The 12,351-nt window shown below is 46.0% G+C and overlaps 1 protein-coding gene across 1 annotated transcript in view; it reads left to right on the top strand.

The window, feature by feature from the left end:
• LOC122941760 (prominin-1-A-like) overlaps window positions 1-12,351 on the top strand; it is a 92,014-nt gene that overhangs the window by 38,468 nt on the left and 41,195 nt on the right. Inside the window, exons 3-5 of the mRNA XM_044299171.1 lie at window positions 1,378-1,433; window positions 7,802-8,007; window positions 11,911-12,031. Of these exons, the coding sequence (XP_044155106.1) occupies window positions 1,378-1,433; window positions 7,802-8,007; window positions 11,911-12,031 (383 nt within the window). The remainder of the gene's footprint in view (window positions 1-1,377; window positions 1,434-7,801; window positions 8,008-11,910; window positions 12,032-12,351) is intronic.

Here is a 12,351-nt window from a genome sequence, read left to right as displayed (position 1 = left end):
TATATAAATAGGACCAACACAGACGCCTTTAGCTGCCAAGTGCACATGTAACAGGTCAGAAAGTGCTATAGGAACAAATCTGCTGACAGATGCCCTATTACGGCACCCTCCACAAAACAAAAGAAACGATCCCTCCAACTGTAGGTGTGTATTTGCAAGAATTTGTATATTTTTTAGGTTCTGTGAATGCACACTTTTATTTTTTTTCTCTAGTTTTTCCTGGTGTGATGTCAGAGCTTTGTTTGCACTCTGAGCCAATCGGATGTCTTTCCTGTGCAACGCCCCCCTAGCCTTTCCCTTTTCACTAATGGAGGCAGACAATCTGCAGCTGCACCCCCCCTCCTCCCCCCTCTTGTCTACTTTTTACAGTTTTACACTAGATGGATTATTTGGTGACTGAGGAGGTTCCTGTAGAACTCCAGTTGCTGGAAGGCGAGGAAGGGGCCAATGTCCTCTAGTATCATATTACAAAGTTTCATATAAAGGTGGCGTACGCTGTCTCTATAATGTGACAAATGACTGTTTGCTGGTGACCATTTTTGGATGAGATAAGATACCCTGATAAGCCTTTTCTGCAGTTCCATGGCTGACGTGTTCCTTGGGTTTCGGTTATAAAAGAGTCCGCGCTGTATCGCTGAAAGCAAACACTACAACAATGCAGCTACACAGAGGTGTCGTAAGTCACAAGTAAATGTACAAACGGCAAGGCAAACATCCGTTGAGTGATGCACTGAAATAGCACTTACAACGCCTGTTCTTGTGGGAAAATAAGACACCATACGGGCCACCTTCATGAATTTCTAGCCACCACACCTCCAAGGAGTCTGGACCCGTGCTCCTTTGGCAGCTGTATATGCCCGTGCCTGTATGGCCCCAATGTCTAGGTGCCCAGTAGGTAAAAGGGCCCACTGCCAGACCATAAGCAGATGGTTACAGACTACTGATACTGCTTTCCATCTATCCTCTACTTCCTGTAAGATACCAAATGTACAGGAAACAGTGGCTACAAAAGGAGGACATCAAAACGTGTCGGGAAATAACAAAGAACCACAAAATGTTGTGTGCGGGGTTTTAATCTACCAGGTTCAAGCGAAGATCTACCTTGATCAACAAGTTGCAAATCTAATACCTAGTACTTTGAGTGCACAAGGGTGAACTGATTGTGTCCGTTGCAGCCCTGCTCACTGTAATTTGAATACCTATTGGTTTCTAAAGGTGAGCGCTGGTTTAGATCTGTTTTATGACAGATCCGGCAGTGATACGTGGCAAGTGGGAGACACGGTGCAGATGTGAACAGAGACATAGTCTATGTCAGTGATGGATCAACGGAATTCACTGTAAACCTTGAATGATTGTCGTTTTTTTCTTTTCTTCCAGACTTTCTTGAACAGGCGCTTAAAACGCAGAAGTTTAATAGTATCAGTCCTAATCAGGTAAGTGCTCCTCTTTTCTTAATGACCCGTGGTAGTTGCGAGGCAGCACAATCATCGTAAGAATTTGTGATCAACGTGGACATGATGAAAATTCACCTCCGAGCCCTAGCTTCAAACTTCTATGGTTTAAACTGCAGCACTGCTTTAAAGGTAGAATGTTTAGGCCCGCCACATGCTCGTCAGTGCAATATTGTATTATTACAGCACGGGCGAAATGAATGATTATAAAGTGCAATCCACCACATAGGCTAATCCAAGTACATCTCAAGAAGGTGGAATCCTGGAGATCTTATACCTTAGACGTTTCTAGTGTCACTTGCAGATTAGTTGTGGTCTCGGAGCAGCTTGCTTTCCCTGGACACTGCAGCAGAATGTCCAGCTGCACCATGGCTTCCTGCAGCGAGCAGTCCACACAATACCCTGACCCACAGGGAAGAGGAAATCTGCATCTTCTGCCTGGGGATCCATTGTTGGTCACCGGAAGTGCTGGCTTCCCCTGCCCCTCAAACAATGGCCGTCACCTCTATCAGGTGCAAGAGGGCTACGAAGCACATGGTGCATTCTGGGAAATGCACTTCGGCTTCAGTTTCCTCACATGTGTAATTGGGAATTAGAAAAACAATTGAAGGAATTTAACGACTAATTGAATATTTTCTCTCTATTGGAATGTGGGGTGGGGTTACCCCTCATTCTTTGTAATATTTATCATCATACAATCTAGATTCTGCTGTTTATCTCTCATACAGTTTGTATAGAGCTCACCTAATACAAATGTACTGCCCTGGAGCAAGGGTACTTTGGAGTCTGGATGTTTGTGGACATTTTCCCCTAAGCCATGAGCTCCCTACTTTATTGCCCTTTGCACAGTGATTTATACCGTTGTTTGCAGTTATACTGTTTATACTGAAGAATTGTATTTTATATGGTATGTCCTGTCCGTTTGCACTGTATTTACACTGAATGTTGACAAGGGTTAATACACCGCCAGTTAACACTAAGAGACTTTGGGAATTTCCAGTCTGTGCACTGAGAAGCTAGTAATTTTCCACAGATACCGTAAGGGACTATGCAGAGCGAAGTTTTGGAGGGACAAAAACCAGACACAATAAACTTTTGACTGGTTTGGCTCTGTTAAACGGTTGTTTACGTCTGGAAACTGCTTACTCATTCCCATTGACTTGTATTGAGTCACAATACAAGTCTATGGCAGCTGTGACCTGCAACATTGTTTCTATTAGGCTGTGCTTCTGTAGCTTCATCCCTCCCACTAGAAGATTCTGAATTAGTTGGAAACTGTATAAAACTAGATCAGTCAGAGCTGCTAGTTGGCTGCAGATAGGGACCAGTGTTTAGTAGGAGAGACTCTGCCAGACTGCAGGAGTGACCAGAAGAAGACATTGAGATGGGGATACCCTGCCCCATGACTGAGCCAGAGCTCATGAGCCACCAGCCCTTTGGCCAGGGAACCAGCCTTCTAAGAGAGAGAGAGAGAGAGGGGCAGCTAGCTCAGGCCTTTCCTCAGCACAGGACCTTCTTCTGCCCGGGGGGAGACTGGAGAAAACAGCTCAGTGCATTGCCAAGTATAGGTTTGCACTTGAGTTCCTCCAGTAAAGAAGCACACTGGTTTACTGCAGACCCTGACTCTCTGGATTTATTTCACATAGGGGTGCACCATGCTTTACCATCCCCCTCCGCAGAGCTGCAAGATATTGTCACACCTCAATACCACCTTATACCCGGCCACTGCACAAACACCTTCTCACTGCAGGTATATGGGAATAGTAATACTCACATTTCTAACGCTCCCTGCACATATGGGGAAGGACATACCTTTCACTCCTTTCGTGGCACACTCTGGCTTTGGGGCTCTCTTGCCTGAAGATGGGTGAGGTGCCCTTGCTGATGGTGGAGTTGAGGTGCAAGGCAGGGCCCCTTGGTGCATCTGTGGATGTTGGTGCAGGAAATCATCAGGCCAGATTATCAGCAAACAGCCCTTTACTGCAGATACAAGTTCAAAGCATTAGATACAGTTCTCAGTATGTATGGACGGGCAGTTCTTGAAAAAGTGCAACAGGTTTCACAGTTGCTTTTGGAGTGAGCATGCTAATTTGTCTCTTTAAAGCTATTAAAGAGGACCTGTCACCACTCCTGACCAGGGCCGTCTTTACCAAGGGGCAAAAGGGGCAGCTGCCCTGGGCCCAGTTGCTCCTGGGTGGTCCAAGAGGCAGCTGCCTCTTGAGCCCTGCTAGCTACTGCCCTGGGTGTCAGGCTGTCGGCTACACAGGCATCATGATCGTACTGTGTTAATGATCTTAATTCTAGGACCTTAATGAGTTTTGATCTAGGACCTTAATGACATCATTACCATGTGACCAGTAACCTAGCAATTACTGGTCACATGGCTATGAGGTCATCACAGGTCCTGTGGAGTGTTGCAAAAGTTAACTGTGGAGCTTTTTTGTGTAAAGATTACATCAGAAAAAGGTGACAGGGGCTGTTATGTTAATATACTGTAAACTACTGTATAGTGGGGTGCTATATATTGTGTGGTGGGCTGTATATTGTGTGGTGGGCTGTATATTGTGTGGTGGGCTATATATTGTGTAATGGGCTGTATACTGGGGGGGGGGGGCCTGTATACTGTGTGGTGGGCTGTATACTGTGTGGTGGGCTGTATACTGTGGGGGGGGGGCCTGTATAGTGGGGGGAGTGCTATACTGCTGTACTGTATAGTGTGGGGGGGCTGTATACTGTGGGTGCGGTATAGTGTGGAGTGCTATACTGCTGTACTGTATAGTGTGGGGGGCTGTATCGTGTATAGTTTGGGGTGTTGTATACAGTGAGGTGTTGTATACCATGAGGTGCTGTATACTGTGGGGGGGGGTGGCCTGTATACTGTGTGAGGGCCTGTATACTGTGTGGTGGGCTGTATACTGTGTGGTGGGCTGTATACTGTGTGGTGGGCTGTATACTGTGTGGTGGGCTGTATACTGTGGGAGGCCTGTATAGTGTGGGGGGGTCTATATAGTGGGGGGGGAGTGCTATACTGCTGTACTGTATAGTGTGGGGGGCTGTATACTGTGGGTGCGGTATAGTGTGGAATGCTATACTGCTGTACTGTATAGTGTGGGGGGCTGTATACTGTGGGTGCGGTATAGTGTGGAGTGCTATACTGCTGTACTGTATAGTGTGGGGGGCTGTATCGTGTATAGTTTGGGGTGCTGTATACAGTGAGGTGTTGTATACCGTGAGGTGCTGTATACTGTGGGCTGCTATACTGCTCTACTATATACTGTGGGGTACTGTATAGTGTGGGGTGCTAAACTGCATACTGTGTGGTGCTGTATACTATAGGGTACTATACTGCATACTGTGGGTTGCTGTATACTATAGGGTACTATACTGCATACTGTGGGTTGCTGTATACTATAGGGTGCTATACTGCATACTGTGGGTTGCTGTATACTATAGGGTGCTATACTGCATACTGTGGGGTGCTGGGGTGCACTGTAACGCTAGGGTGAGCCGAGCCCTGGTCTCCTTCCTGCAGAGCGGTGCCCACTTCCAGCCCAGAACACTGATCCTGAGCCACTGGAGTCTTCAGAACTGGAAGTATTTACAGTCATTCACTGTACTCTACCAGATATGTGGATTTTTTGTGTGTGTGTTGTGATGGAGGGCGTGATTGCCTGCTAAGGTGTGGGAAGGCGGGATCCAGGGGGGCCAAGTAAATTTTTGCCCAGGGTCCAATCAATATTAAAGACGGCCCTGCTCCTGACACGCCTATTTTAATAGCGTTATGCATTCCCCGTGTAATAACAATTCCGGAGCATCTATTCTCTTGGCTCTATGTTGTGCCATTCCTTTATTATTTCTACTAGAAGTTATGAATGAATTGCTAGCAGTCTGCAGTAAGGGTACAGAGGGAGGTAACCAGTTGGGGGGTGTACCTGCACAGACTCACTCTGTCGAATCAGTGCTGCCATTTTCAGTCTGTGCAGGTACACCCCCCCCCCCCAACTGGTTACCTCCCCTCTGTACCTTTACTGCAGACTGCTAGCAATTCATTCATAAATTCTAGTAGAAATAATAAAGGAATGGCACAACATAGAGCCATAAGAATAGAGGCTCCAGAATTGTTATTACACGGGGAATGCATAACGCTATTAAAATAGGCGTGTCAGGAGTGGGGACAGGTCCTCTTTAGACTCACACTGCCCTTCATTAGCTGGCTGGTGTTTTAAAGTACCAGGAATAAGGGGTGCACTATTAGAATGTTTATGAGACAGTGCAGCCACAGGGCAGTCCCTAAATGTAAGACATAGTACTACACCTTTTTATTTTAAGACAGGTTGTCGCACTCGCAGCACAAATGCTTCACGAATGTCCTCAGCGGGATGTGGAAATGCATGCAGGTGATCAATCTGCACTTTGGCTTTAAGCACTGGAAGGCTTTAAACTCCTTCACGCAGGGCTTTGGAAGCTAGAGGTCCTAATCAGACATATATTGCTTTGCAATAGCACTGGAGCTATTTGCTGTGTAGTGCGTATAACTCTGGTTGGTTCAATCCAGAGCAGGATTCAGCTAGCTATGCTCCTCTCTCTAGGCTATGTTAGACCTAACTCCTCCTGATGAGGAAAGGGTAAATGGCCTCATCTAGCAGTTATGGCCTGTTCTTTCCATACTGGTGTTTTATATGAAAATGCATCAATACACATTTAATCACAATTTTGACCTTTCATCAGCGTGTACATACAAAAGCATGTAAAACCCCATTTGCAGTGTACTACTGCCTTTCAGTAGGATGCTACAGTAGTAGTTCCTAAATCTCATTCTAAACACTTTGTAATCTTTCCAGATGGACCACAGGTGTGCAACATTCTCACAATCAGTATTCCAGTTCCCACTGCATGATGCAGATCTTCAAACAGATGGCCAATCCCTTATATATGTGTGATGGGCACACTCAGCACATACCCTCTCCACAAGCAGCAAAGTCCATAGCCATAAATTAGCATTACCTTTGCTAACACAAACAATTCCTTGTCTATAGATATCTTTCCTCTTTCTCCAAGGAGTTTGGCACTTGTCCTCAGCATGTACGGAGAGCTCCTTGAAGCAGGCCTCACACTGCACAGACCCATGCAGAACCTCGCACCTCGGCTGCTTCGTCCAGAATCACTGGATGATGCAATCGGAGTACATAGCTCCTCCATCTAAGTTGGAAGGACAAGCCTTCTTCCTTCTGAGTAGGGCACAATATCTAAGCTATGCCACCTATGTACATAGTACTAACATACAAAGCATAAAACAGGACATTAACTCTTTTAGCTCTAAAAACGCTGGGTCACTGCATTGGCACCAGTTTTAATTCATCCCGCTCATACATAGAATCTCCAGACGACTCGCAGAGCAGTAAATGCTTTTAGCAGTGTTCCCAGAGGCCAGGATAACCAGCACAATGGGAGCTGTCATTTATTTTGCTTGCGATGTGCTTTTATTGACCGGCTTCCAGTCTTTGTCTCAGTGGTCCCTATGCTCATGGGTGTAGACTTTTTCATATTTGCATTGGCTGTGTGACTATTTCACCCTCATCAGGGTTCAGTCCATAACACAACGTCACTTGTATTGTCTGATAAGAGCGTGTTTTCTTCAGAAGTCACTGTGTAAATAAACCAGCGTCTAGCCATGGTCCTCCTCATCGCAGTAATACGTGACGCTTATTCGTTCTGTGTTCAAAGTACTTGACTTTGCCGGTAGTACGAAACGTGACTGTACAGATAAGCTTCAATGCCCACAAGCAGATTTGACCAGATGATGCCACCATCCTTGTGAACACAATGACCTATTTGTAGACCAGAACGATTGTCTTATTGGCCATCTAGACCAAGCATGGTGTTGGCCGAGTGGAGCATCAGTTAGACTCTGGCCTTAAATATCCTAGTCTTTAGTCTTTCCTCTTGTTGTCATCACTATAAGAATATTTTCTTTCATAAATCCAGTTTTTGTTGTGTCTTGTGTTATGATAATGTTGAAGCACTTGGAGGCTTCCATCGAGAACACCAGGCCTCACAGTGCCCTCCAGGAACCCGGTCTATGACACCACATGGGTTGGGTTCAGATTAATTGCCAAGTGATGCACCTTGGTTGGTTCCCATTGCCTACGAAGGAAGGTGGACTTTGGGTCACCATGGGAAGGAGAGACTGGGCCCACCGACCATGGGTCCTCCCAACCTTCTCCACACGTCCATTGTAGTCTATATGTCTGTGAGAAGTATATATTGTCCTCTATTATTAGTAGCAGCCTGTTATTTTCACGTGTTAGCCTGCCACTATGTATAAGTATTAATGTAGTACTTGTCTTTAGGTGCTGACGTATGAGGTGGGCTACCTCGTGGCTCTAGCCATCGGCCTCCTCTTCATCATAGTGATGACGCTGGTGGGCTTATTTTTCTGTTGCTGTCGCTGCTGTGGAAATTGTGGTGGAAAAATGTACCAGAAACAGACGAAGAACATCAACTGCAAGAGGAGGTTTCTGTACTTCTTCCTGTTCATTATTACTCTCATCATTCTGTGAGTATAGACACCATTCTTTATACTTGCACACTTTGGAGACTGACATTTTGTAGGCAGATCCCCCTCGGGTGGCCATAGTATATTTTACAAAATGACGCTTTTCTCAGGTCCTGTTGCATGTAAGGATGACTGGGGGTAAGGCTTCTCTGCAGTGGCGGATCCAGAGCCTGGTCTCGGGAGGGGCACTTCCATATTGTTTTGTGGCGGCGGACAGAAAATAATGTGGCGCTTATAGAACAGAATATTTTATTTAACCTGTGTGAGCAGAAGAAATGCTCTGTCTATAACTAAGGGATATCAGGGGACATTATACAGGGGGTAATATAACTGAGGAGGGGTATCGGGGGACATTATACAGGGGTAATATAACTAAGGAGGGGTATCAGGGGACATTTTACAGGGGTAGTATAAGTTTTTTACCCCTGTATAATGTCCCCTGAGATCCCTCAGTTATATTACTCCCTGTATAATGTACCCCGATACCCTCAGTTACCCCCTGTATAATGTCCTCTTAAACCCTCAGTTATATAACTGAGGGATATCGGGGTACATTATACAGGGAGTAATATAACTGAGCTGAGGAGGGGTGCAGGTTACATTTTATGCGTAGTGTGTACTTTATATAACTTATAGGGTCTCAGCCGGGCACCTGGAGTCACGGATTTTGAAGGACTATTGCTGGGTTTCTGGCACCGTTCTGCCAGCCCAGATGTTGTAGCTGCTCACATGAAGGTCCTGCTGATTCCCTCTGGTCAGGGACATCCTCTCACATATTACATAGAAACATAGAATGTGTCGGCAGATAAGAACCATTTGGCCCATCTAGTCTGCCCAATATACTGAATACTATGGATAGCCCCTGGCCCTATCTTATATGAAGGATGGCCTTATGCCTATCCCATGCATGCTTAAACTCCTCCACTGTATTTGCAGCTGCCACTTCTGCAGGAAGGCTATTCCATGCATCCACTACTCTCTCAGTAAAGTAATACTTCCTGATATTACTTTTAAACCTTTGCCCCTCTAATTTAAAACTATGTTCTCTTGTAGCAGTTTTTCTTCTTTTAAATATTCTCTCCTCTTTTACCTTGTTGATTCCCTTTATGTATTTAGCAGTTTCTCTCATCTCCCCTCTGTCTCGTCTTTCTTCCAAGCTATACATGTTAAGGTCCTTTAATCTTTCCTGGTAAGTTTTATCCTGCAATCCATGTACCAGTTTAGTACTCTTCTCTGAACTCTCTCCAAAGTATCAATATCCTTCTGGAGATATGGTCTCCAGTACTGAGCACAATACTCCAGATGAGGTCTCACTAGTGCTCTGTAGAGCGGCATGAGCACCTCCCTCTTTCTACTGGTAATGCCTCTCCCTATACACCCAAGCATTCTGCTAGCATTTCCTGCTGCTCTATGACATTGTCTGCCTACCTTTAAGTCTTCTGAAATAATGACCCCTAAATCCCTTTCCTCAGATACTGAGGTTAGGACTGTATCACTGATTGTATATTCTGCTCTTTGGGCTTTTACGTCCCAGGTGCATTATCTTGCACTTATCAACATTAAATTTTTGTTGCCAGATTTTTTTACCATTCCTCTAGTCTTAAGGAAGCAAATCAACACAATATGTTACTTCAAAATGCAATTAAACTGCGCCATATTAATATAACATAGTGGTATAGCTAGCGGGGTCACAGATGCGAGCAGGACCACCAGGAAAACTGATATTAGCCCTTTCAATGCTTTGGATCACCCAGGATGCTAACACCTGTACTTCCCTAGGCCACTAGAGAGATATATATTAACCCCGTGACTGCCTTACAGTAAGCTTCACTTGGTTAGACCTGTACGCTGTTTAATGCAGTTTGCCTGGATGTTCCGTGGCCCTTTGTATCTGGCTACTTTAGAGCTTATTATTGGAGCACCAGATATTATTATCCGACTGCTCTGTCCTCTGGCTACAAAGGCTTAGAGGGAAAATTGCTGGCAATCAGACAACCTCCGTATCATCTTGTCACAATGTCTGCTCTGAAGCCAGGCCTCATTTGTGGAAGGTTATTTACTGGGATGATCGTCCTTCCCTACAATATTCCTGCAGCGCAATATCCTATTACGGCATGAAATGTGGGTACAGGAGATGTTAGTGCAGGATGTACAATCTGTATTTGTAGGTTTTATTCCCTGAATGTCTCGCTCGGGGCAGAGACAGTTCTTGTACTGTACATTTCAGGGAGCAGCAGTTGGCCACCATGACGCCGCCACCCTCACCTCACTTAGCAGGCGCGCAGGCAGCTCGTCTTCATTCCTCTGCCGCCCAGACTGGACTACTCCCTCTCCTGTCCTGGCTGCGTGCTCTGCTTCCTCTCCAGCTCCATCCCCCCTATGTACAGTGAATTTAGCCGCCACCCGCGGCACAGTGCGGGACGGGCGCGGCCAGCGTTGGGGCAGGGGAATCGGCAAAACAATATTGTCGGATTCTCGGGGGGGATCCGCCAATGCTTCTATGGTGGCTTCAGGACCATATTTTGAGCTAGAGGTCTAGGTGGCAGTATCTGGGTTATTCTCTTCTATATCCTGAAGAGCCAGGAAGATCCAATTATAGTAGAAAGTCTAGTGAACCCAGTTAATGGTCACTTGGCCAGTCAGAAGCTCCAAGAGGGATCAGGACCCTCTCTATAAACCAGAGCGGACAGCTGCTAACAGATCGGGTCCTTCTAGATATTACATGGTTGGCCAAGTTTCGAATGACTTGCACCTAATGCATGTAGAGTAGGTTCCTCCCCAAATCTAACCATACCAGTCCTCTAATCCCATACACACCCTCTGTGCGGTTTGTAAATTTAGGACAAATAGATCCCACCTGACAATGCCCGCACAGTGTTAGACTGCCCACTCGTGGAGAGGGCTTACACATGGCTCACCCTGGGACAGCCTGAATTTGCATTGACTGTACTGAGAAATTGGATTTAGGTGCACCATGGGCAGGGCTGCACCATTCAGTTCCCAAACTTTGGTGCAAGCGCAAACAGCCCTCGGACCTGGCCTCCATGGAATGTCCTTAGCAAGCACGAGGTCTGAACAGTCAGAGCTAGGGGCAGTGATGCAGGGGAAAGCACTGTCCACCACAGTAGAAATGGAGGTGCTGGGTGGTGAAAGCAGCGAAAAGCGCTACCGCGTCAACGGTGCACCTAAAACCTCAGCAGCATAAAGATAAAATTAGGCATTTCTCAGAATTAGAAGACCCGATTTTCACAAGAAAGGTACGGTTATGTTTTGGGGCAGCGACCCTACATACATGACCCTGTATGCTATCTTTAAAACCGATTTTGGTGGAAATGGCTGATTATGGGGAATTGAAAATAATGAAACCGATTTTGGAGGCGACTGACTCCCTCGCTAGCACCTGTCAGATCATGTCCCACCCCTGATGAACCACCTGATTTTGTGCCATGGGAAGCCATAGTGAGTCAGGCCTGACAGCGCCCACTGCAGGGCAACTATAGTATTACACGGTGGCCATTCAGATGAATTGCTGCCCTTGTAATAGAAGTCAGCGCATGAACAGACTGGATCCTAGAGGGGCCCCAGGGCAGCGGACCCCATATATACCCCTTCATAAGTCTCCTTTAACTGTAACAAACTCTTCTCCTGAGTGTCCGTCTCATGACAGATTTATATCCAATTAGGGTTTCCATTCAATGACCTCAGGAAGAGGTCTTGAAATCGTTCAGGAATTGATCCAAAAAGTTTATTGGAACATTTGTATACCTCTTCGTAACACATGAAATAACCTTTTTTTTGTGTTTACCCCTTTTAAGCATATGAACCCCCATTACTGGTGAGAGCTGTGTGATCTGATTTGATGCCGTTTTTTATTTATTTTTGCGCCGCTTATCTCCTCCTCAGGGCCGGTGACATCTGCGCGTTTTATAGCAACAGCAAAATGAACGACGCGGTCGACAGAGGTTTCACGTCCCTCAATAATACAGTGGACAACCTGAAGACCTATGTCAATTCAGTGCCCCAGGTACAGTACCCAGCGCCCAGCCATTGTAAGGCGGAGCAAACACTACAACTCCCAGCATATCCTGGTAGCCAACTAACTGGGCGGTGTTTGCCTAGTAAATCAAATCACTTTTCGGGAGAGCGTCCTTTATTGAACTCTACCATCTGCTGAGTCAATGGAAGGATTACGCGGCTCCCCGGGAACATGGGTTTATGACCAATTGCCAGAAGAATGGCGGAATAAGCTGTAAAGATTTACGGGGACACGAGACAAAGACCTGATACTACAGATAGAAAGCAAACAGCAGCGGGTAATAAGGGGAAGGAGGGACTGTCCACCTA

Source organism: Bufo gargarizans, chromosome 6 (assembly GCF_014858855.1).
Source record: "Bufo gargarizans isolate SCDJY-AF-19 chromosome 6, ASM1485885v1, whole genome shotgun sequence".
Classification (NCBI taxonomy): domain Eukaryota; kingdom Metazoa; phylum Chordata; class Amphibia; order Anura; family Bufonidae; genus Bufo; species Bufo gargarizans.
Note: the sequence above shows the minus strand (reverse complement) of the source record. Positions and strands in the feature narration are given on the sequence as shown.